Source organism: Oryzias latipes, chromosome 7 (genome assembly GCF_002234675.1).
Source record: "Oryzias latipes chromosome 7, ASM223467v1".
In the NCBI taxonomy this organism is placed as follows: Eukaryota; Metazoa; Chordata; class Actinopteri; order Beloniformes; family Adrianichthyidae; genus Oryzias; species Oryzias latipes.
In genome coordinates this window covers 11,799,877-11,824,082 of record NC_019865.2, presented here as the reverse complement: position 1 = coordinate 11,824,082, position 24,206 = coordinate 11,799,877, and the positions used below count along the sequence as shown (strand labels likewise).

The following is a 24,206-nucleotide window of genomic DNA, read 5'->3' as shown; positions in this document are numbered from 1 at the left end:
AATGTGGTTGCTTTAGTCATTGCCACATGCCTGAATGCGGTTACTGCTACGCGAGTAGCTTATGAATTGTATTTTCAAAGCACTGCTTGTTCTTACTTACATCTGGCTGCGTGCCTCACATTCTTCAAGTACACATGCTAGCTAAGCTACCTGTAAACATATTCATGAGGTTCCGGCCAAAAGCAAGGCAGGTTGGTTGTCGTAACCATAATGTATGAAGCTATAAACTATGTTGAACCATAGACTAGATATCACAGCCATAGAGTTGTAATGAATAAATAGAACAACCGTTCCATTACCTCTCTTGGTGCAGGATTAAAAAAAGTGACTTTTTATCGCTTTTGAAGTTTATGCTTGCGCAGTGCAGCTAGAACTGGCGCTAACATTGCATGACGTTAGCCAGGTTTACTAGCAGTTTGCGCTAACGTTCGTTACTTCGGATTGATAGAAGCGTTAACCGCTAACATTATTTAGCAGATAAAAAAAGTCAACATTTTGGTTTTAAACTATTAACATTTGTGTTTCGACATTACGGTGTTTAAAGATTTTTGCTGAACGACTAGAAGGTTTAGAACGTATAAATGCACACATACCTATACACAGAAAACATCAACGTGTGAAAACTGTGGCTCCGTCCGGCTATTTGTTTCGAGCTAACAGAGGCTAGCAATTAGAGCTGCGCACAATGCTCCATTCGCGAGATCACGGCTAAATTAAAAATGGCGGTTCACACTGCAGAAGAGTCTTACTTTACCCGTAAAATAAAGCTAAAACGCGGCATACGCTCCATTGAACAGAGGCGATTGTCAGTTATGGACAATGGATCATGAATTATCTCCCATTTAATATATAAAATCCAACTTTTACGTGTGGTACGAAGCTTTTAGCCTACCTCCACTTTGCATTACATCTGCTTCTCCATCTTGCACTAGCGTGTGGTAGGGTTCTCAAGATCTCGCGAGAATACCTGATGTCGTTTAACATGGGTCACTCCCATGATTTTGAGAAGACCTTAGTTTTGGTTTAGATTTGGACAAAAGGGCAGTATTTTTTGGTCTCATATAACCCTCATGATTTTGCTTAAATAATATAGTTGAATGTCTGCACAAAAAAACAAAAACAGTTGATCTATATAGTGTTGCAAAAATGTTTTAAAAGCGCTCAACTTTTTCATCAAACGTTTAGGATTAACTACTAAACTGACTCATTTTGTTTTGTAAAATTGAGTTAAACAATTGATACAAAAACAAATAATTTTATGGTACAAATACATATTTATAGACACATTACAGTGTTTACAGAAATATATATAAAAAATGATACGCCAAGTGAACTTTTAAACACCCCTGACGTAGCCACTAAAACATTTCTGGGTATTTTGTCATAAAAAAAAAACTCAGATGTGCAGATTTAGCCCAAGCTTAAGTTTATCTTTTTCCAAATCATATTAAAAACATATTGTTTCAGATACAGGTAATACAACACAAATGAGACTATAAAAAACTATCAGGAAACTAAATTAACTAAACTTATCAAGGGCAATTTTGTTTTCAAGCAAACTTTCAATATTACACTAACTAGCATGAACAAAGAATAACAGTGACGGCATACAAATATGTATAAAAAAAAAAAAAAAAAAAAGAGTCCTATTACAGTGTTGTGTCATGTACAAGTTATTTTGAAAAGTTCTTTATAGCTACAAAAGAAACTGAGGTTTAAACATTTATTTACAATCCTCACTGAAATTATTCATTTGACTGTTGTTTCATTCAAGATTTTATGGTTAGTACATTCTATAATAGGAAAGCAAATCATTACATCTGACCCAAGGGTGCTGCCAATGCCACTCAATGCTCCAATTATGGCAACATGCTGAAAAAAATGATCATTATCCACCAATTAAAAAAAACTGTTCTTCAAAGAAGATATACAGTATATTTACATATACACATATATCTATATATTTTTACAAATATTTACAATCACAATCAAAGAACTTGTTAAAACATGTTACATTGTCATGGGTGGGAATTTGTATGTTTAAATTGGTTTAAAAATAATTACAGTACAGAAAACATGTAAAAAACAAAAAAAAATACCTCAAAAACTCTATGTTAATAAATATGAAAAAAATAAATAAAATTCTGATAGCGTGGTCTCACATTTAGAGCTCCCAAAATGAAGATCTGTCTGCATAAAGTGGAGTTTTGCTACCTTTTCTTTGCCCTTCATTAACACTCATAAAAAATAAAATGGTAAAAGTTAGATCCACATGAAATCATTCTTTACAATGACTTTGTACATGTAAATAAAAATATGGTCTACAACGAAATAAAGAGTACCTAGAGACATACTCAGTCCAACATGTTTTCTTTCCCTTTAAAAACTGCCAAACGTGTCGTACAATGTAAATACAAGCTCTAAAATAACCACTGCCAACAAAAAAGAAAAAAATGAAATAAAAAAAACAAACAAATGTAAAATATCCACATATTTTCAAATTATTTTTATAATTTTCAAATGTTTTAAAATGAATTACTACACAAATATACAAAAAAAAAATACTCTTTACCTGGGCCTTTTACACCAAGCCAACAATTATTTGTTGAAAAAAAAAAGTTGGTGATTTGCTCTCTTTGGTTTGTAATAAAACATCAAAACTATAAGCTAACTTTTTCAAATATATTTCAACCAAATATTTGACCGTTTCTTTAATATCCATGTGTTGAAGTTCCATTAACAGTGTTTTATAGTCCAAATGTTTTTCACTTGTATCATAAAGAACAGATTAAGTTTACCATACAAATCTAAAGAATGAAGCTAATTTGAACTGATTGGCTAAAAAAAACTAATTGTAATTAAAACATTAAATGAACTACAAGCTTTATTGGTTTTGCATGTTATCTAACCTAAAAACAATATACAGACTTCATCTCAATTTTTAGCACAAAACTCTGTCCTCTAGCACACAACGAAACTGTGCTTTCTTACAGTAAAGCAGGTTTAAGTTATTTTTTAAATTTTTTACCAGATTCAAGTTACATCTTTGTAATTAATCCCTAAAGGACAAGTCACTGTTGATTCTTTTGTTGTGTTAGCTGACTTTTTGATGTTGGTTTAGTGCGTAAGAGCCCTTTAAATGTCATATTTGTCTTTGAAAATGCCTTGACAAAGTTAAACACAAGTGCAAACAAAGTAACTAGTGAAGGACAAGATATGAGTTCAATATTAATTAAAAAGAGTGAATACATTTATAAAAAGTAAAAAATATAGACAATTATATCCTTCAAGCTTACTTGAAAAAGGTATTTTTTCATTTGTACAAGGTCTTTAATCCCATTTCTCTCAGAGGAGTAGTTTACCATTGCGATGAATTTTCAGAATTTTTCCAAGTCTCTGTTTTGCAGTGGCAAGTCCTTTCTTTGGACGTTTGCCTAGTATCACAAAGAAGGAAACAATGTTAAAGAAATACAAAACTTTTTAATTTGAAAAATTAGCAAAGCTTGTGCCTACCTTGACCAACTCCTGTTACCCCTTGGCTGGTTAAACCAGCAGGGGATGCACCTGAATGGGAACTGGTGTTTTGAGGTGACAGGGAATGTCTTCGAGAAGTTAAAAACACACCAGGAGCCATGGCTCCGCTGCCTCGTGGACCTCCAGAGCCAAAAGGTCCTGGTCCAGCTGTGTATTCATGGTCTAGCAGACTGGCAGAGTAATAATCCATCCTTCTGTCAGGGCTGGCATCTTCTGCAGACTCTGAAACTGGTGTAGGTGAGGGCGGGGCAGGCTCACTCTGCACAGGAGGAGGTGGAGCAACAGGTGGAGGCCGTTGTCTTTTGCTGTACTTCCTTTTCGCAGGCTTTTGTTGCTCCTAAATCACAAAAAGGGACGTTGTAAACTGCACTTAAATTCCTGTTATTCTTTCAAGACCACACTCAATTTTTGCCCAAGTTACCTGCTGAGCCAACTTGGCGGCAGCAGCCGCAAGGCCAGTTTCTACGGAAGCAACTCGAGCTCCTTCTCTGGGTGGTCTGTCTTGTTTAGGAAGAGTAGGCATTACTCGTGCTACAGAAAGGAAAAAAAGAAAACAGATTGAGAGATTAACCAACAAAGGTTAAACAAAATCAGATCTGACTTTTTGCTCTGCTTCAGTCGGGTACCTTTTGGGCTCCAAGGTGTGTCGTCCCAATTTTTTTTACGCTTCATCTTAGTTTTGCTGGTATAATCTTCCTCGTCTGACTCCAAGGAAGGGTACACTTAAAAATATATATATGTATATAGTCAATATACATTATTTGTCTGTTATTAAATTAAGAACATACTTTAAATTGCGTTTCATTATTTGTACAGCAGCAAATTGAAATCCCTGTGAATCTTACCATAATCAGAATCTTTAAAACAGGTTCCTAATGTCTCTTGCTCATCTGGGCTGTCTTCATCACTGAGATGACGCGCCGGCCTTTTAATCGTCCTTTTTCCAGGTCGCTGGATGACAGGTTTTTTCTCAGGATTTGCTGTCTTCTTTACCCCTCCAGTTACCCAAATGGCTCTACCTCCCTTTTCCTTCATGACCCCTAATCCTTCTGTTAGGCCCCCAGAAATAGATACGGGTGATGAAGAAGAGGAGGAGGATGACGAGGAAGGAGGGTTGGCCATAGAAAGCATACCCTGTATCGCGTCTCGAGTGCTGGGAGAGGCTGGGGCTTCCTCACTGAAAGAAAAACACATGAAAATTAGAACAAATAATTTACAAAGAAAATATTGTTATGCTTTTACAAATGTACATAGCTAACAAGTTCAAGCCTTAATGGAACCTGAGTGTTGCAGAATCTAAGCCGGCAACTTGCTTGCTGGCCTTTAATAAGTCTAGGATGCCTCCTGCACCTCCCTGCACTCCATGAGCAGCCATTGCTTCTTCATCAGTGGTGTAATCCTCCTGAAGCCACAAACATAAATATGTTAGACTTATGGTACCGTTCTAGTATGCAATTCCTGTCCTCATAAAAGCAGCAACTTGTCAAGTTAGCCAACATTGACGAGTGTCAATAATTGCTACTAAACAATGATGAAATAATCTTAGCACCCTTTGAAACTGTGCAACGTGGCTAACAAGAAGAAAACAGAGCCTAAACGTGAAAACAATTAAAAACGCCTCAATAAATCCTTATTTAAAAAAACAAAACCCTCACCTCAATATCAAAGTCAACTTCTCCTGGCTCTCTAATGCGATTGGGATCAGAACACGGTTTTGCTCGAGGTAACTTTCTAGGAAGACCTGGAAAATCATTTTAACAATTGCAGTTAGCAGTAGCTGAATGGCTTCAAACCATGTGATTGAACTGAATCAAATACGTGCCGATTAGTTTCTTTTTCTTGTCAAGTCCTGCAGACTTGCGCCGTGGAGGTGGGGTCTCATCAATCTGCAACTCTTCCTCTGATTCCAAATCAGAAAGACTGGAGCCCTCTGTGGCGAGATGCTTGTAGTTCCGAGCATTTCCGGCTCCATTGCTACTTCCGTCCTTTTTACTGAGCAAAAGAAGACAAGAACATTATGTTTTGTAGGGCATTAAAATGAAAGATATCAGAACTTGCTCCAATGCTTAATTACCCTTGGATTTTTCCATTTGTCAACACAAGCTTTAGTTTACTTTTCTTGAGGTTCCCTTCAAAATCATCAATAGGAAGCTCCAACTGTTAAATAAAATAGTCAAATCAAGCTTTTCAAAAAAGATTCTAAAATAAAAACATGTGCAACTGTTATTACATTGTTACAGATTCCATACCTTGTTCTTGTGTTTGGATTTTCCAGGCTGAAATTTTTTGAGAGTATGTTTGGTATGAATCTCAATAAGATCGAGTTCTCCTGGCTCTACTTTAGTTAAACCCTTCTGACTCTTCTTTTTGGTTGCTGGGGACCCAAGAACCACCGTTGCATCCTTGGGTTTTGGCCCTTTCTTTTTTCCAGGGGGGCGTCCAGAGTTCTGAGAGGTGCTCAGAGGAGCTTTTGAGATTGGTCCACCAGGAAACTGAGACCCAGAGCGGGAAATATTCTGTTGAAAGATGTCCTGAAAAATAAAATATGATTGAGAGCTGTGAAAAAAAAAAATCATCTTTGAGTAACAGTTTTTTTTAATGGTTTTGTTCAAGCTTCTCGAGTGTGTGCTCCATCTTGGTCATAAAAAGTCAAGGCCCTTGCTTACCACACCCAAAAAAATTACTTTGATGAAAAGCTGGCCGCTAATTGAATGTATACAAAAATTAAATAAATAAATAGTCTCACATTTGCATTTGTTTCTTTCATGTTTAAATAGAAATAACAGGGAATGTTTTGCAACACCATGAAAAAAGTATGTTGAATTTGAATGTAGTACTTTGATAAACTAGCTGTTCAGGTATGCAGTAAAAAGTGAAATTACACACTTTTTAACTAAAAACTAAATTCTGAATTTCTTTAATATGAATGTAAATTATATTTCAATTAATTTTCATATTTACAACTTTAATTTAGCAGTTAAAAATAACTTTTAAACCTTGTAGCAAAGGGGGATCCTAGCAGTACTGTCGCTTAGTGTAGTAAAAGTATGTGTGTGTGTGGGTATGGGGGTGTGTGTACCTCAACCATGCGAATCTCCTTGGCCAAGTCCTTCACGAGTGTCTGAGTATTGATGGTCTCAGGAATCTCCACCTCATGGTCTCCTAAGGCCTAAACAATGATTCATTTGTTGATATTTTCACATCCACCAAGACATTGTAAGTACTTAAGTTATGAAGCCATTGACAATAAGTTGTTATACATAATTTACCGACTATATTGTGAAAATGCGTCTGTTATATTCAACACAAATAATGGACGAAGAAAGTTAACACCATTCTGTCAACGTATCCATAATAACACGACTGCTTGGAGCTGGACAACACTCAAGCTGACCATTCCACTCACAAGTGTGAACTGTGAGAAGCACTTTTTACCTCTTTACGAGTCCAGGAGCGGAAGGAATTATTCAAGGCCTTGGCTCCATTAATGAGATAACTCGCAGGGTGTCTCCGGTTTTCCCTCAGACCTGAAAGATACCACAGAATAAAAATAATGATGTTAGAATCCCAAATGTGCTATTTCATTTGACTTAAACTTAGGATATTATAAATTAAAGAGTATATGAGAATTTAATATGAACACAAACATAGGTAATACAATGTTTACCTCTTAAGGTATCGAGCAGATGTTTGCCAGCATACCAACAAACTGTTTCAAAGTTGGGAAATTTAAACAACTCTGCTGTACTTAACCTCTTCTCTATTTCATAAGCCCTAAAAGGGAAAGAGAGAAAAGAAAAAAACTGATCAGTTTTTTCCCAAGAGAATATTAGTTAACCGTGACTTCAAAATTAACCATTAATATGTATCTTGTTATCGATAAATGAAGGCTCAGTAATAGCAAAATACACAACAAAAAGCTTAAAGCATTAGAAAATATGGTTGGATAAATCGTATACTTTTTTGTCAATTCAAATTCTAATACATAGTGCAAGATCTTCTGAAGAAACTAACCTGATCTGCATATCAATGTTGAGACTATGCAAGAAGTTTCCTCCAAAAGCCAGGCAATCAACTGGAGTCAACACTGCATGAATCCATCCTGAAGAGAAACATATATATTAGGTCATACAGCACTGCATAAAAAAAATAATCATATTTATATTTTTTGTAAAGATGTTTTCTTATTGTGACTACTTGGCAAAAAGAGCTCAGATGATGAATGATAGCATTTGCACAGATTCCAATATCCAACAAAACAAAAAATCCAAACTACTTTTATCTGCATCTCCCCTTTCGTACAGTTGCCTGCAGACTGCTTTACCTATTCATATCAGCATCAGAGGCATTTGTATGTCTTCTGGTCTCAGTGCGTCAAGTCTATTTAAGTTGATGCTCTGTCCGCTTCTCTCTTCCTCCCTTCTAGCAGTCATAACGGCAGCAACCTGTGAGTGCTGAGCGAATTCTCTTTGTATTTTATTCGTATCTTATTTTTGGTAAACCTTAAAACTGTGCTGCCTCAAAACATTGATTTTGAGTGAAGTGCAAACTAATATACTATGTACTTTAACCAAGCACACAGGGGCAAAAAAAAGTATTTCACTGTCTCTGGTTCTGCAGGATGTCTCACTTTAAAAGATTCTGTAAAGTTAATCAATTCTTGAATTATCATACAATGGGATTACCTGGAGTTTGATTTTACATTCTGTCTCACACAGTTGAAGTGTAACGTGGATGAACATTATATATCTATTTTTTCAAAGTGAGACAATTTGCAGATTTTGTGACTGACAACTACTTCCCCCTATACATAGAAAAACAAAGCCTAATTTAGAAATGTGTGCATGTTTTATTTATCAAACAGGAAGAAATTTACATCATTCTGTTATTCTATATCTATTCTATTTATAAAAATCCTGTCAACTTCTGTTAGTCTTATTTCAAGATTTAACACAGATCTAATCCATATACCGGTAATCTAGTTGGTAGACTTTAAAGGATGTTTAATTGCAAATAGTTGTCAAAACAAGCATGTGCTGCTTACCAGTTGGTATGAACAGTGTGTTTCCCTGTTTCACGGAACACTTGTAGCACATATCAACCTGGTCTCCAAAAAACATCTCATTCTGGTTAGAAGAGGAGTTCCACTGTTCAAATAGGGCCAGGTTGGCTGGAGTTGGAGAAATCAGGTAGAAGATTTTCTCCCCCTGAGTGAACACAAAGGAAAAGCTTTAAGTAAAAAAACAAAACAATAAAGGATTAAAACTAAAAGATATAATCTAAACATATTTCTCTTACCCTCAAGACATGGTACCATACTGAGGTGCCTCCAAAATCAATGTGAAAGTCTGTGTAGCTGTCTTTTACTCCCATCAAACAGTACTTCTGGACATTAGGGCGCTCAAAAACAGACTCTTCAGGCCAGAGGTTTTCCACCCATGACAGTTTCCTCACTATTTTGGGAGTTTCTACCAGGTTAGAGAGCCTAAAAAGTAAATGCATAGCTTAAGTTTTCAACAGCTCAGCTTCCACACTGAAATTGTAATCCAGTTCATTTAAATGTTCATTGTGCTTCTCAAGATATCAGATAAGTAAAGTCAAAAATGTGCACCTAGTCTCAGAAAACTCCAGACTAATGACGTTGAGTACCCTGTCTCTGTTAGGGCTGTTGTAATATTCAACAAAGTCTCCTAGTCTCATCTTCAGATCACATTGCCGACACACATCAATCACATCAATTTCTTTATCTGGACCTGCAATGGAAGAGGATTTAGAAAAATATGAAGAGGATTTAATATCAACACCCACGCCACAAAGAAAAATGTAACAATATCAAGCCATTAATTTGAATCTGGTACATAAATGTTAAAAAAATTACCAATGTGGTGCTCTATATCAGAAACGCTAAACGAAGCTGGAGGAAGGGTCATGCCTAACCCATCGCGCCTCAAGACCATGACAGGGACACTGAATGAGTGCTCTTCCAAGAATTCCACAGTCAGTTGTGCCCCTGATGGCTTTAGCAAGATTTCATCTGCACTGTAACCACATCACACAAAAAAAGGGAGACAATGAGTGCCAGCAAACAAGTGGAAATCTGCAATTTAAAAAAGATACATTAACAAGGAAAATGTTATGAAGTAGGAAGACCAGTTAAATCAACAACTGCCAAAGTATCAATCAGATCGAATCACCGTGCTCTAATAATCCAGAGGGAAATTTATTGTTGTTTTTCAGTCATTTCAAGTAGCTTTTACCTGCCATTCATTTTAGTTAAATGAATAGGGAACATTTGGGTACAACTATAAAAATATCTTAAATTCATTACATCAATAATGATAAAAAAAATAATCAAATGAAAAAAAAATCAAACCAAACATAAGAAATCCAGTGTTCATTTTATTTATGCATTTATATATATTTTTATTTGGGATCGCAAATTTGTTTAACTGATTTACACAGTCTTACTTTGGGAATGTACGGCTCCTCAGCTCTCTGACAAACTGTGGACTTCCCGTCTTTACAGGCCGACTTGGATCTCTTAATGCTGCAGCACTTCCATCTGTCTGTTTATTGCCGCCACGGCGTTTGCGCACTTAGAAAACAGACAACACACAGATTGGGCAGGTCTAACAATTATGATAATTTAAACTACTGTGGTGTAACAGCAAGAAAACGACTTCTCAGTCACATAGAAAAAGAACAAAGACACTTACTGACAGATGGCCCGTGTGTGACCTGACAGTTTGGGCAGTGGTACAGGTCAATTTCAGCTGCTTTGTCCTCTTCCACTCCAACACAGCTGCACAGAAAACCCACAAAAGATATTTAGCCACACTAGGTAATTGAATAACAAATTTTAGATCAACACCTATTACATTTTAGAAAATAAAGCAATAAAAAAATATTACTTTAAAATAAAAATGTCAGTCTTAGTAAGACATTGTAATTATAATGACTAGAAAATAACTCACCTTCCATGAAACCAGTCTTGACAAATGTCGCATTCAATCATGAATCGTGTCACATCATAAGGGAGTCGACACAAGCAGTACACTGGCACTGATGCCATGTTTTAAGGACGAATTTATAAAATATAAAAGAACATAAAACAAAAAATGGTTTCCAAATCTGATTCAGGAGAGTGGCAAGTCAGAGAATCTAACAGTAATATACAAATGCACTGAAAAGTATTTATGTATAGCCACTGTCAGCTCGTTTTCCTTCAGAACCTGGCAAGAAGAAAAACAAACATATTTGAACTCGCTGGACATTTGACGTGAAAGAGTACATGAATAATCCATGTTCTATAAAAATCTGGCTAAAATTTGTTTCGCTCATAACAAAAAGAACCAATGCAACAAAACAATGCTAATCTGATAAAGTCCTACAATATTAAGAAATAAATTTGCAACAAATAATTTCAGAACACAACAACGAAGTAACTATATCACACAACTGCAAAGTTCACTCATATGAATAGCGAGTTCAGCTTAAGAGTTAATAATGTTCACGAATTAGCAGGTGTATCTATACATGGCTGTTTGTAAACACACTGTAGGGCAACGTTAAACGACATAAACAGCGAGCAAGCTAACGTTAGCCAAGTTAGCAAACAATGTAGCTAGCTTACCGAAATATTACATTTTAAAACAAATGTTTTTATTACAAACTGAGATAGATTAATCTGATAAAGTAAAAACAGCTCCTTTACAGTTACTAAAGAAGTGTAGACTAAAGTTAACCACTAGAAACTCACCGATATGTAGCTTTGATGCTAGTCCTAGCATTGAAAGGCGGTTGTAATCTCTACGCAAGCTTGGGGCAGCTGCGGCCTTATTATGTAACACCAAATATCAATAATTTGCTTTACCACATTTTTGTTTATAAACTTAAAAATTCCAACATAATAAAATCTGATCAAAATATTGACGCTGAAGCTAAAAAGAAAGAAAGCTGAAGCAGTCTAAACGACAGCAATGATTAAAAGTAACATCGCCTTTGAGGCCATCAACGCCATTTCAAAGGGGATAACGTCAGACCGTTGTTCGCTTCTGTCATCCGTTGTAGGAACAATAAAGTTGTTAACATTCTGAAAGAGCACATGGGGGAGGGAGAAGGCCAAAGACAAATTTTTGATCACTTGTTGAATTACTATACATATACACATATCATGAAAAAACATGCAAATATATATAAAATAAAATATTTGATAATTTAAAATCAACATAAAAACAAATGTGTACTGTAATTATTTTTTCACAAGTAATTTTTATTAGTTATAAAACCATTCTTTTTGCCCTTATGTGCTTGTTGTCACCACTTAGTAATTTTAAAGTAATTTATCTGTATGTTTATAGGGAAACCAATAAATTCATTTATTTGCTTTTTATTATTTATATCCCTGAATTTATATGTGGAAATCTCTATACAAGACAAAAAATAAATAAATGCAGTTCAGTACTTCAGACAGTAGGCCCATTTGGAAATACAAGTAATTTTGCAGGTCGGACTGTTTGTGTCAAACTGATTACACTACTGTCTGCGTAATGATGTATGTTTACTATCAGAGTATGGAGTTGAGTTTTAAGGCCATTAGAGACCATGAACTTCCAAAAAAACACAGGTATTTCTCACAAGCTTTTCCACCCTCCATATCTGACAAAAAGCCAACAGCACACACACCCCATTGCCAAAGCATTTATTTTGGTTAGTTACAAAAAAAAGTTACAATTTACATAGGCTAAATCATCAGCAACATACTTTAATCTCTTCTCTTCTTTTCATTCTCAAATATAAATGGTTTACAATGTGCAATGCCATTGTAGGACTCCCCAGATTACTATTGTTTTCATTTCAGTATAGTGTTTGCCGAGTAGTGCAGCAGGAATGCTGGTGACATTCTCTTATATAATTTTGAAATAGCATCACTGTAAAAAAAATGGGGACTAATTATCAGAAAAGAACTATAAAAACCTTTTCTGCCAATCTTTTGGAGGTATATCAAGACAGGGAGTCCTATGTAAACACAGATGAAGACCAGTGTTGTCTAATTTAAATAACCTTTGAAATAAAGTGATGGGAACAGAATTTTACAATCTGTACAACTTCATTCCAAAATACAAAAATAAGTGTCATCTTTTAGATAACATTTTGGTAACACTTTAATGACAAAGTCAGCTTCATAAGTCTGACAGTTACAGTGTAGCTTATTGGATAAAAGTCAGTGTCAGACATGACAGGATGGTGCTTCACCTTCACTTGTAATCAGTGAAATTTCTCAGGAAAAGAAAGTACAGAATATTGAAGAATTTTATTCTTAAATCATGCAAATTTTCCAATTGAAAAGAAACATTAGTTTATGTTTTTCGTCTCATGTTTTCTGTTTTGCAATAAATGCTTTTACAACTAATCAAACAGAAATGCTCCTTTTGACTGTAAGCTATTATAACAAATAGCTTGACCATCAATGGTCAAGCAAATATATGGCTAAATTAGCTTATAAGCCAAGAACTGAATTTTACTCAAATCTGTTGCTGAAATTTGAACTTCTGTTGTTTGTCTACAAATTTGTTAAGAACTAAAGACTAAAAAATTTTAGATGTGTGTTTCCAGCACGGATATGGCTCACACGCAGTAAAAGGCTGATGGTCAAAAACTACACATTTCACAGGAAAAGAAGGAATGCCAAAAAAAAAGCTTCTAGCTAGGCATGTGAGGATCTCACAGCAGTGCTAAACATCAAACTTACAAACAGTAAGATATAAAATCCCCATGTTTGTCTCTTAAAGTAGCATGTTGAGAGCATAGCAAGAGTAAACATTTCCGTCAGTATACAGTGACATCTGAGAGGCTGCTTTGAAGAAAAGAAACCATTTTTCAATTCAAGATTATATACACCATGAGACTACCACATAAAACTCTTCTACACTCACACTTGCAAACAATGCTGTCAACTGAAAAGGCAACAGGGATGGTCTACTCGGTCAGTAATAACTTGGCTTAAACTTTTTCTTAATTTACGTGTTTTGCTGAGCTCAGACAGAAAGGAAACACGCAACGTGTAAAAGAGTACGGTTCAGTCATACTTTTTTTAAAATGTATTTCTTTCTGTTTTGGGTCAAATAAGCATTGAAGCTCGTCTTAGCTTGAACAGGCTTTCCCTAAATCCCAAAGCCAATGAATGCACATAACACTGACAGCAAATTGAACCATGACTGATTATCTCTGCAGTCTGCTGTGGAGTCACTGTGACAGTCATGAAAATACAGCAAGTGCAAGTATTTCTTCTTCAGCCAGTAAATTTAGTCATAAGGCCATGCAGTCTAAGGCTGAGTGTAATTATATATCAGCTGAACACAGACAGCATGTTCCATGTTGCTGTCACAAGAGGAACTTTTCTGATTGTGTTAATCTCCATTAAAAACATGAAACAATCCAAAGCACTTGCTGGATCATACACAACACTGCTGTATATTGTTTGTACTGTGGAAACAGATGTACTCAGGTAAGTGTTTAATTTGCTAGAAGCATCCTTTCCTGTAAACATGCTTTTTTTTTCAAATAGCATGAAAAAATTGCTATCCCTTTTGGATATAGTCCCTGTACAAAAACGGTATGTCTTACAGACAAATCAATATGTGCTGATCAGTTTAGATCACCATCACTAATTGCACTTTTAAAACTCTGTCCTTTAGTTGCTACAATTTACAAATTAAAACAAAAAGGCCGACATTAAAATATTTTATCTTTCTCTGCTTTTGGAAATTTGAATGAAAAAAAAGTGATATGTACTCAAATGTTGTACAAAAACACACTCAAACACACCATGTAGACACATATACATGTGTTTATCACTTTAGACATCCAAACATTTTCATTCACAAACCCCAGCTACTGAGTTTCATAAATATCACTGTATGTACATCTGCTTCCTGTCTTTTACATCCAAGTCCCAGATCATTCACACAAACATCTGGCACTAAATAAATGGCCTGCTTTGTATCCTTAACCGTTGGGCAATTTCCCTAAGACCTTCATGTGGATCTTGCGTTTCGTTGTATTCATTTCTGTCACAGAGGAAGGGTAGAGGTGGGGTTTGTTTGTTGAATTTTGGCACTGGAAGGTAGAGCAGCAATTGGGCAAGTTGGAGAACAGGTAGATGACGACAAGGAACAGGAACAAAATGGCCCTGCTGTGGAAGCGGTGCTATCATTCGACACTGTCGTACCACTGTCAGGCAGCAGAGATGTTGTTGTGGACCCAGGTGATGTAGGTGTTTGGGAAAGCAGCAAAGGTTGACTATAATTAGGTGAGAAGGGAAGCTGGGCAGCTGTTGGTGTCTGTGCCAGTGTGTGTATTTGAGTTTGCATCTGGGGCTGCAGTATTTGCTGGGAGTGCTGATAAGTCATCTGTTGAAGGGGGAGAGATTGATGGTGGTGTATGCTTTGCTGCACAACTGGAGCCATGTGCATTTGCAGGGGTGCAGCTCCTGGGGAGGGCAGGTTATCTCCAGCTGTGTAATGGGAGGATTCTCCCGCTTTTGGTCCTGCTGGAGGATTAAGCAGTCCTGTAGGAAACCAACCCGGTGGAGCCCCCTGGAATCATTATGTTAATGAATACTGATGGAAAACAACTTCTAGCTTCTTAAACAAATGTCTGTGATCACAACATCCAGAAAATGTTCTGTTTTTTTCTCACTCTACACATGAATACAACATAAATGTATCTGACTCTATTTTGTTACTTTGTACAGTAATACTATTTAAAAAAAAAAGTGAAACCAAAGTAAAATTCACATTTATTCTTTGGGACAATTATTTTGGTTTTAATGAAGGCGAATCTCACCTCTGATGACTGGCTCCAACCTCCCTGCTCCTGCTGGCTCTGCTTGATTTGATTCAGAGAAGGTTTGGGAGAAGCAGTGCCCACTGACTCCTTGGTCCAGTTATCAACGAGCTTGTGTAGTTCATCTGTGAATGTGCTTTTCTTTGAAGGACTGTGATCTGTGATGAAAATAAAATAGCTCCTAATACCAATTGTGTTGTAAGATTTCTGGATTAGCAGCTCTGAGATAATTTTTACCTCTTTTAGGGGGTAGGGATGTGCACTGATCTGGTTTGCAGAGGGGCGACAGTTCTCCCTCTGCACTGCCCGAAAAAGCACTTGACTGTTGAAACCCTGAAGGATTAAAGGAACATACAGAATGGATAAGTCCAATACAGAGGATTGGTTTGATGATTTTACGTTCTCCCACAATGTTATACTTTTTTGCTTGTATTTTAGAGAAAGCAAACAACAAAATGTGACATCAACAACTAAAACCTTTTCTTAATAATACAATCAAAATAACTTAATAATAATGGCTTCTGTCAAAAATAATCAAAACTCTTTAGTAATTTACAGAGTATTGCAATAAAATGCAACTGATAAAACTTCTAACCCAAGATAAAAAACTAGAAGGAATTGTTAACAATCAAACTATATAATCACAATGTTATATTTGTTTGTCCAAAAACTAATTACCAAATTAAATTGCAATTAAAATGTCAATCAAAATCATTATACTTTTAATACAAATAACAAAATTTATTTAGAACAGTATGAATGCTTTACAGTAGAATGATCTTTATCTCACTTTTATTGAAACTGGCTCCTAGCAGTTCGATTTCAAAATTAAAGAAGTTACGAAACCCCTTGCTATAAAAGGAAACAGCAAAAAAGGTTTACAATTTTCCCTTAATGACAGATAAATGCAGAACTGTTAAAAAATCATTTTAAACTTTAAATCATTTTCTTGTCATATTTAGTCAAAGATTAAGCTTCATGAAAAACAAAACTGCTTTTAAAGTAAAACCGAGGCAAAACTCTTTACAGAATTCATGACTGCAAATGACAATGACGCAATTATTTGGATTGGATTATTCAGTAGAAAATACTGAAGAAAATAGACCTTGAGTCTTAAATACATTAGAGGTGAAACTCAATAATCTGCTGGACAATAACCTCGAAGTCCTGGCTACTAAATTTAGTTAATTATTAGTGAAATCAGTCGATGATATAAAACAATTGTTTAAAAAATCAGAAATATCTCGTTGGAAATTAGACATGAGTTCATTTAACTAACATGTTTTTTTAATCATTTTTTATAGTTTATCAGTGTGCATTGTTCCAAGTAAAAGTAAGATAACATAAAACAAAACATACTCACATGTCATTATCCAAAATATAGAAAACATGTAAGAATAAAACAGAACAACAAAGACTGACCAGAGTGAGGAAGTCCGTTATTATCCATCAGAGAATGAGGCCGGGGTCGAAGCTTAGTTTTGGTTGGCTTGGGTCTGCGTTGAGATAGAACAGGGGGAAGTGTGGAAAGAGGGGGTGTTCGGGACAGGGAGGCTGGCAGACTCTGTCTTTGGTCTTTTAGAGATCGAAGTTTTCTGTACAGCTCCTGAAGCTCTCTGTTCTGCTGGGCCTGAAGGGAAACCACTTCTTTGATGTGCCTACAGACAAAAACATTTGATAGAGACCAAAGAATGCTATATGAAACACAAAAAAGGAAACCTAAAATGATGAAAAGACAGTGTTTTGTGAAATAATTATGTAAACAGCGTTTTCTTTTGCGACATACTTCTCTCTGAGCTTGTGCAGTTCTTTTCTCAGCTCCTCGTTCTCCAGTTCGCTCTCAACATCATCATCACTGCTGCTGAGCTGTGAGTGGCTGTGGCCAAGAACCCGAGACAGGTGGGCTATAGATGGAGCTCTCTTACACTCTTCTTTATCACCTTCTTTTGCCCGGAATTTCCTTCGCTCTCTTTCCAAATCAGGAGACACGGGTGAGCTGTCAGTTTGCCTGTCATCTTTTTTAGTCTCAGTCTGGGTCACAGAGAATCGTCCCACTTTCCTGTGAGTAGTAACACGGTCTGATGCCACCTCTTTTGGGGGTGGGCTCTGCGGCACCAAAGTCACCTGATCACAGAAGATTAGGGGATGATTGCTGCATTTTTAAACTTTAAAAAAGTAAAATAAAGAAAAAAATGATGTTTTACAAGTACCTGAAAGCGTCCTTTGCAAGTCTGAGGCAGATTTGGTTGAAAAGCCTCTTTCTCATCTTCAAGAGCCTGACTGTTTGAATGTTCATCTGATAAAGAAATAGTGATGAAATACAAACAAAAAAAGAGATGCAAAAAAAAAAAGCAGACACAAATGCACAAAGATGGTGTGTGAATGACAAACACAACACAGAAAGATGGAGATGAAGGCAACACAAACAAATGCATACAGACAAAAGTGGGGCACAAACACAAAAAGACTGTTAAAATCATCCATCAACATCACACATCAACTTAGTTTCTTGCAATGTTTTTGAGAAATAGTTGGAAATGCTTGTTTAAAAAAAGTAAAACAACTAAAGCCATTGCATTAAAAAAATCAAACAGTGAAAAAGATGTTACACACAATGTATCCCACCCATAGGTCCACTCACTCATTCTTACTGACTCAGCACACAGAGCAAACAAAGCATAGCATCAGACCAAAAAGTTTGATAATTAGCATTTAAGAAATGTATAAGTAATTTCTAAAAGCAGAATTATACAAGTTACACACAAAAAATCAATCTGTCTTCCACTGGTTAGTTTAAGATCTGTAAGCAGTTATTTTTTTAGAAGACAAGATAAAACACAAATAATAAGATATGGGATCTTAAGCTGCTGCTAAACATGCAACACAAATAAAAAACACAAAGACATGCAACAGTGATGAATACAGCAACAGCATGAAAAAGCATAGACAAATAAAAACTTTACCAATAGACACGTTTGGAACAACCTTTAGGCCCTGACTAGTGTGTACTGCTAACAACAACCCTGTTTCCAAAAATGTGATCAAAGAAGTAGATATAAAAACAGAAAAGGAGTGAATTGCAAATTATTTATGCCACATTTCTGACTGGGAACCAACACAACAAACAAAATGATAAAAGTAAACAAATTGGTAATATGAGGCAGCTATTCAAGGGAACATAACTAAAAACATATTTATGAGTAGTTTTACTGCTCGATTCATACTACTTGCATGAAGAACAATCCTCTTTTTACCAAAGAATCTCATTATTTTTCAGGACAAACTGTCTTTTCTCGGAATATATACTAATTTGGAATATTTTTGACTTGATTGATGTCTGTAGTTAAGATATTTAAAGTGATGCACAATTGGAAGTACTGCTCATTTAGTATTACTGATGCTATTGAAGATCATTTATTCCTACCATGTGTGTTAAAAGTAACTGAAGATAAGGAGTTCCTTGAATTATCTGAAGGTTATTACGTATCCAACTTGCTCAAAAGATGTTCAATAAATTTAAGCTGAAAAAATAAATGATTTAACGTTCAGATGTCAACTTTACATTTTGAACAATGAGGATTTCCCAGTTTTTTGATAATTTACTTTAAAATGCATACCTGGCAACATTATTGGATAATGCAAATATTTGCATTTCCTGCAATAGGACAAATCTTTAGAAACAGGGTTATACTAAATGTAATGATTTTTTTTAATAAAACTTAAACTTCTAAAAATAAACAGTTTAAATAAGAATTGTTATTTTTTTAATACATACATAAGTATATTAGCGGATTCAGCTCTGACTAGATTAAACACAGGAATCTCACAGCAGAATGCTGAACTGCTCATGCTTATTCAAAAAGTGCACATGTATTCTGAATTGTGACTGGACACATTTCAGCTTAGCTTTTCCGCTCCAATCCTATCTGAGTAAAGACGTGTCCTGCATGGGGTTGTCTACACTGAGCCGCCCGGCGTGACGAGGACGTGCGGGTGTTGCTGTTAGTCGTGCCTGTGGGTTTGGGGCAATGACAGAGGGTGACAAGGGAAGGGATACGTTCTGGACACAGGACACAGTGAGCTTCTGTCAAATCTGATGCAAACCTTTTTTAAAGCGTGCCAATATTGCAGCCTCTGCTACTCTCAATAATTATTGCATTTAAATAAATAGTGCAAAGATAAAATAAAAATTAATGAAAAATGAAAAAAGGAATTTAGACGCAGAAATAAACAAGCAGTTACCTGCAGGTGCATCTCAATCATTTACAATTTTATTCAAAAGATGATTATTAATTACTGAAGTTAAGAAATTAAATTCATTTCTATTGTAGCCTTATTACAGAAAAACATATATTTGATGAAGTACTGTATTTTTTGTGATAATGAATGAAAATACACAAAACCAGTGTCTAACCCAGAAGCATCGGACTAACGAAAAGTCTGGACAGCTCCTCAATCCTTCTTAGAGCATCCTTTTGGTTGAACTAGAGTGGCAGATCATGAAGGGTTTTCATTTGAGGCACTGCTGGGGTGTTATGGAAACTCTGATTGCTCTGGTAGCAAACTTAATTTTTCTGTGTTGTTGAGTTTGGTGTCTTGCAGTTTATTATTTACGGTACTGCATTTTAATTAGGTCTCTATAGAATATATTAAAATACCCTCAGTTGGCTAAGTGTAGGTCTGACGTGCAGGAAACCTTGGTTTGCTTCCCAGGGCGTGCAATAAGCTAAAGCTCACTGTGGGTCCTTAGGCAAGACCCTTTGTGCTGCTGCCTATCTGGGCCTCCCTGTGCCATGAAAATACAAGGTTGTGTCAGGCATAGCATCTGGCGTAGTAGCTCTCTTCCAAACCCGTATTCTCGATATGTCCATACATAGCAGTATAGTAGTGAATCCAGCAGCAGTTCATTTTTTAACTCTTGAATGAGCTTCATCATAAGCTGCAGCCATCTCTGTTCGTTTAGCATCTTTTTGAGTATCATATTTCAAATTGAGTTACTGAAAAATAAAGTAATTCATTGAGATGCACCTGCGTGTTTTGACGTCAACAATGACTTACATGGGGACTATGATCAACTGGCAAAATAAAACAATGTCTTTATCTAACTTCACTGTAATCCAATAACTTTTTTGTTTGTTAATTCTTAAAGGTAAATGATATTACTATGTTAACACTAATATTAGGCGTTAGATTTAGGTCCATGACCCAACAATCCATTCTCTCTCTTTCGCTCTCTTTCGCTCTTGATCCCTAAAAGGACGCTACCTTGAGGAACTCTGGGCTTCTTGAACAAGCTGGTGGAGTGGCGCAGTTTACATGCCCAGTTTTTGAATTTTCGAGTCCAGGATTTCTTGCTAACAGAATTTCTGATACTAGGACATGTCAGGTTTAGGCCAAAATATCCACCTCCTGCATTGTGCTGCTGCTGTCCATGCCGAAAGGAGAGGGGTTGCTGATTGGGGGACGAAGACGCATCTCCAGTGGCACTGGTTTCAGAATGTGAGGGTACAGCCTAGAACAGTTAAGGCAGTTAAAAACGACTGCATGGAGATGAGACATGAAAAAGGGACTTAAGATAGAGTTTAACATTTAAATATGATACATAGTCACAGACACTTTACAAGAGAACATAACTGAGCCACATTTCCTTTCTTAAATACTGTATGTTAATTGAAATAAAATAAACTTGGTACAGAGAGAAAGTTATCTTACAATCTCTCCGTGGCATTTACTCACAAGAACAGTTGGGGTTCCTGTTCCAGGTGGCTTCTGGGAGCCAGCAGGATTGTCATGACTGAGAGACACTGGGAAGGTAGGAAGGGCAGATGAGGCAGAGGTAGAGGGGAGAGATGGCCCAGGCTGCTGCTCCACAGGATTGGGCGCTTCTGAAGAAGGTTCTCTTCCCTGTCCACATCTCTCAGGATCAGGAGAAGTGGAAGAAGAACGGGAGGTGGGAGAGGACGTGGTAGAGCATGAGGAATGAGGGGAAGTATCTGAGGAAGAGGCAGGTGGGCCAAAAGGTAAGTTGTGGATTGATTGGGCCTCAGATGACTCATCACCACCTGCTGTTGTGGAGGCAGTTGATGCGAGAAAAGAGGCAGTTCCAGCCAATGCCACCCCGCTGTTGTACTCCTGATACAAAACGTTCCTCAGCTTTTCATCCAAAGTCTTCATGCTGTTGTCAACAAATTCGATTTTGGGAGGGCCTTCACTATCTGACTCGGCCACAGAAGAGGGCTGAGCAGGGGATGGTGTGAGTTTGTAGGATAGATTGGATAAAATACCTTCAGTTGAGCATGCAGGTTGAGGCGGTACAGAAGAATCAGATGAAGCAGGAAAACGGGCCGAATAGCTGCCTGTTTCCTCTGTAATGCTTGTTTCTCCTGTGGAAACCTCTGACTCTGACATCTGTAAAGATGACTGCTTTTGCTGTGAAAACTGCAGCTGTTTGTACTGTGTGTCCATGCCTTTAGCCATTTTGTGCTGTTCCTCCGAATGCTGCATATTTTTCTGGGACTGTACATGTTGTTCTAGCTCAGCAGGAACTGGGGTTTGCTGTGAAGTCTGCTGATGTGGTACTGAGCTAATATATGGTTGTGTTACAGATGGCTGCAACAATTCTGTATGACTGGATTGAGTGAGGACTTGGAGGACAGACTGCTGCAGAGCTCTTTCTTGCTGCAGCTGAACTTGATCTTGGTAGGCTTGGTGAAGTTGCTGTGTCTGTTCAAACTGCCACGCCTGCAGCTGCTGTTGCAGAGCTGGCGCAGGCTGCAGGTGTGACTGCTGTGTGGTTGATGTACCGTCAGGCTGTTGTGGTTCTATACCATGTGGGCTTAATGCAGAAGTGGCAATAGTGGCAGAAGGTGGTGAGAAAAAAGCAGCTTGATAATGAGACACTATTGGTGTACATGGCTTTAGTGCAGTGAATACTGCATCTCCCACACTTGAAGCTACGGTGGAAGATGCAGTTATAGAAGGAAGGGTGACATTATCAGGAAGAACGGCTATGGGTGAGGGACATGGGAAAGTTGCAGGAAGCACAGTGGGGATGTTAGCAGCAGCTGATGTTGGTAAGGCTGAAGAAGCAGAGGGGTTTTGCTCAGCACAATCTGAAGTGTGCCCTTGAAGTTCGATGTGAGATAAAGAGGCTGGACCACAGGTGGTTTCAGAAGCAGGGGTGGCTGGGGCTGATGGAGTTACTGAGGCATTGACTGAGACAGTGGGGGCTGGGGGCAAGGTAGAAGATGGGGAGCTGCAGGAAGGGGAAGTCATTCCAGTTAAGGACTCCAAAATCTGGGATCCTTCACTTTCCACAGCTACAGAGAAAACACAGTTAGTTTTGTTATGCTGCTGCCAGGGTCATTAATAAACCAAAGATTTCAAGAAACGTATAAAGAGTTTACCTGTATTTCCTTGAGGATGTTTTGACTCTGCAGTGGGAGGTGGTGTGACTGCCCCTTGATTGGAAAGAGAGTCTCTGTGGCGAATAGTTTGGTTAATAAAAAAACGCCATCGTCCAACTGGAGAAGAATAGGGTACCAAGTCCACTGAAAAACCAGAAAACTGGATTAGTTGCACATTACATCATAACTCATCATTATGGTAATATTTCTTTTAAATAGGGTTATTTGAGCTCTGCGGAGAAATAACAAAACAGCAGAGGAATCAAAAGAAGTTCTCTTGAAGAACATAACTTGTATGGTCTGTAAGAATCGTCAAAGACATCCATTCATAAACTTACTTGAGCCTGTGGGAGTGTTCACATGTATCTGGCCTGTTGATCCGGTCTGACAGAAAAGGAAAGCATTAAAAAATATAATTACTCAGCTATGTAAACATTGAAGAGGAGACTGTGACAGAAATCATCATACCTCTGAATGTGTCTGAAGGATTTCCTGTGCTTTCTTAACAATTGATCTGAGCTCTTCGACAAACTTCTCCTTCTCAACATCCAGGACAAAGTCCTCCTCCACCTAAAATACACAACCAAATAAATTAATAATAATGAATTAAAAACAAACATAGTTGCAACACCTTTATAAAGTACCATGTAATCTGCTATGTCCTCAGGTGCGTCGCCTTCGATGTCAAATTTGAATGTCACCATTTTGTTGCTATGAGTTTCCAGCTGACATTCGACCATATTGTCTCCACTTCCAGATACCTATGAGGGTTAAAAAAACAAAACCTTGTTCTAAATTGTTCAGTTACATTCTTTTTATTTTTATTTAGTGTTTTTTTTTTACCTGAAGCATGCTCATCTGAAACTGCTGTGAACTTTTCTCTGGTTTCAGACAGGAAGCTCTCCTTTGACATTTGGATCTATCCGATTTCCCATTTGCCAATAACTGGGCGGTATCCTCTCCATTTGCTGGAACAGAACTGAGAAAAACAAAAATGTCAAATATCGTGCTCCTAAATACATAATAATACATCTGCAATTATTTCATTTGAAGATAACATAAGAACTCTATCAGAAATGTCTTTGGGTAAAAAAAAACATGTGTTTAGGTTGTTTACATTTTTTACCATTTTAGGTTCTTCACTTTTAATTTATGATACATACCCTGTTGAAGAATGATGTTCTGCATTTGTCACATTTGGACCATCCTGCAAAATTGTAGGTGGATAAATATAAGATAAGAAAATAAATATGAAGCTAAAGTCATTAACAAAACAAACTCATAAAGCAGTAACTTGATTTAAGGGTACAATTAAATAAAATATCAACGTGAAAAACCATTCCTGGTACTATAACAGTGTTATTCTAGAAAAGCCTATGCTTACCAGCAGACATTAATGCCAAATGTTCTGTTTTGTTG

At 36.9% G+C, this 24,206-nt stretch overlaps 3 protein-coding genes across 16 annotated transcripts in view; all 3 read right to left on the bottom strand.

The window, feature by feature from the left end:
- huwe1 (HECT, UBA and WWE domain containing 1, E3 ubiquitin protein ligase) overlaps positions 1 to 950 on the bottom strand; it is a 39,137-nt gene extending 38,187 nt beyond the window's left edge. For 8 of the 11 annotated variants that reach the window (XM_023956580.1, XM_023956590.1, XM_023956585.1 and 5 more), the window contains exon 1: positions 893 to 949. The gene's annotated coding sequence lies outside the window, so the exon portion shown is untranslated. Of the gene's footprint in view, positions 1 to 593; positions 767 to 892 lie in introns of those variants that run through there. The other 3 variants (XM_023956591.1, XM_023956583.1, XM_023956581.1) reach the window with 3 other exon arrangements.
- Positions 951 to 1,239: 289 nt separating this feature from the next.
- On the bottom strand, positions 1,240 to 11,584 carry phf8 (PHD finger protein 8). 2 transcript variants are annotated; one of them, XM_011477064.3, is made up of 23 exons: positions 11,294 to 11,584; positions 10,509 to 10,766; positions 10,251 to 10,336; positions 10,003 to 10,129; positions 9,413 to 9,573; positions 9,146 to 9,287; positions 8,833 to 9,019; positions 8,579 to 8,741; positions 7,549 to 7,636; positions 7,202 to 7,308; positions 6,970 to 7,061; positions 6,614 to 6,703; positions 5,784 to 6,065; positions 5,609 to 5,691; positions 5,357 to 5,526; positions 5,190 to 5,275; positions 4,815 to 4,936; positions 4,668 to 4,711; positions 4,380 to 4,583; positions 4,161 to 4,256; positions 3,956 to 4,065; positions 3,514 to 3,871; positions 1,240 to 3,434 (listed from the first exon to the last, which is right to left on the bottom strand). In XM_011477064.3, exons 2-23 carry the CDS (start codon positions 10,604 to 10,606, stop codon positions 3,346 to 3,348), a joined length of 2,985 nt encoding a protein of 994 aa, XP_011475366.1. In that variant the 5' UTR covers positions 10,607 to 10,766; positions 11,294 to 11,584; the 3' UTR covers positions 1,240 to 3,345. The 2 variants fall into 2 exon arrangements, with proteins under 2 accessions (XP_011475366.1, XP_004070483.1); XM_004070435.4 differs by having other exon boundaries at positions 4,380 to 4,711; positions 11,294 to 11,583.
- Positions 11,585 to 12,218: 634 nt separating this feature from the next.
- wnk3 (WNK lysine deficient protein kinase 3) overlaps positions 12,219 to 24,206 on the bottom strand; it is a 36,961-nt gene continuing 24,973 nt past the window's right edge. For 2 of the 3 annotated variants that reach the window (XM_011477060.3, XM_020704635.2), the window contains 14 exons: positions 23,951 to 23,994; positions 23,631 to 23,766; positions 23,432 to 23,548; positions 23,256 to 23,357; positions 23,126 to 23,171; positions 22,788 to 22,931; positions 21,118 to 22,700; positions 20,647 to 20,893; positions 17,592 to 17,677; positions 17,168 to 17,505; positions 16,804 to 17,039; positions 15,619 to 15,714; positions 15,382 to 15,539; positions 12,219 to 15,131 (listed from right to left, as the gene is read on the bottom strand). In XM_011477060.3, the coding sequence (XP_011475362.1) occupies positions 14,607 to 15,131; positions 15,382 to 15,539; positions 15,619 to 15,714; positions 16,804 to 17,039; positions 17,168 to 17,505; positions 17,592 to 17,677; positions 20,647 to 20,893; positions 21,118 to 22,700; positions 22,788 to 22,931; positions 23,126 to 23,171; positions 23,256 to 23,357; positions 23,432 to 23,548; positions 23,631 to 23,766; positions 23,951 to 23,994 (3,858 nt within the window). In that variant the 3' untranslated portion in view covers positions 12,219 to 14,606. The remainder of the gene's footprint in view (positions 15,132 to 15,381; positions 15,540 to 15,618; positions 15,715 to 16,803; positions 17,040 to 17,167; positions 17,506 to 17,591; positions 17,678 to 20,646; positions 20,894 to 21,117; positions 22,701 to 22,787; positions 22,932 to 23,125; positions 23,172 to 23,255; positions 23,358 to 23,431; positions 23,549 to 23,630; positions 23,767 to 23,950; positions 23,995 to 24,206) is intronic. The other variant, XM_011477061.3, reaches the window with a different exon arrangement.

What these genes read in the sequence shown, in the direction of transcription:
- phf8 (XM_004070435.4), bottom strand. Translation starts at nt 10,606, where the DNA reads ATGGCATCAGTGCCAGTGTACTGCTTGTGTCGACTCCCTTATGATGTG. An exon ending in CACACACGGGCCATCTGTCA is followed by an intron (nt 10,130 to 10,250) that starts GTAAGTGTCTTT and finishes CTGTTTTCTAAG; the next exon opens with TGCGCAAACGCCGTGGCGGC. An exon ending in CCGCCAAGTTGGCTCAGCAG is followed by an intron (nt 3,872 to 3,955) that starts GTAACTTGGGCA and finishes TTTGTGATTTAG; the next exon opens with GAGCAACAAAAGCCTGCGAA.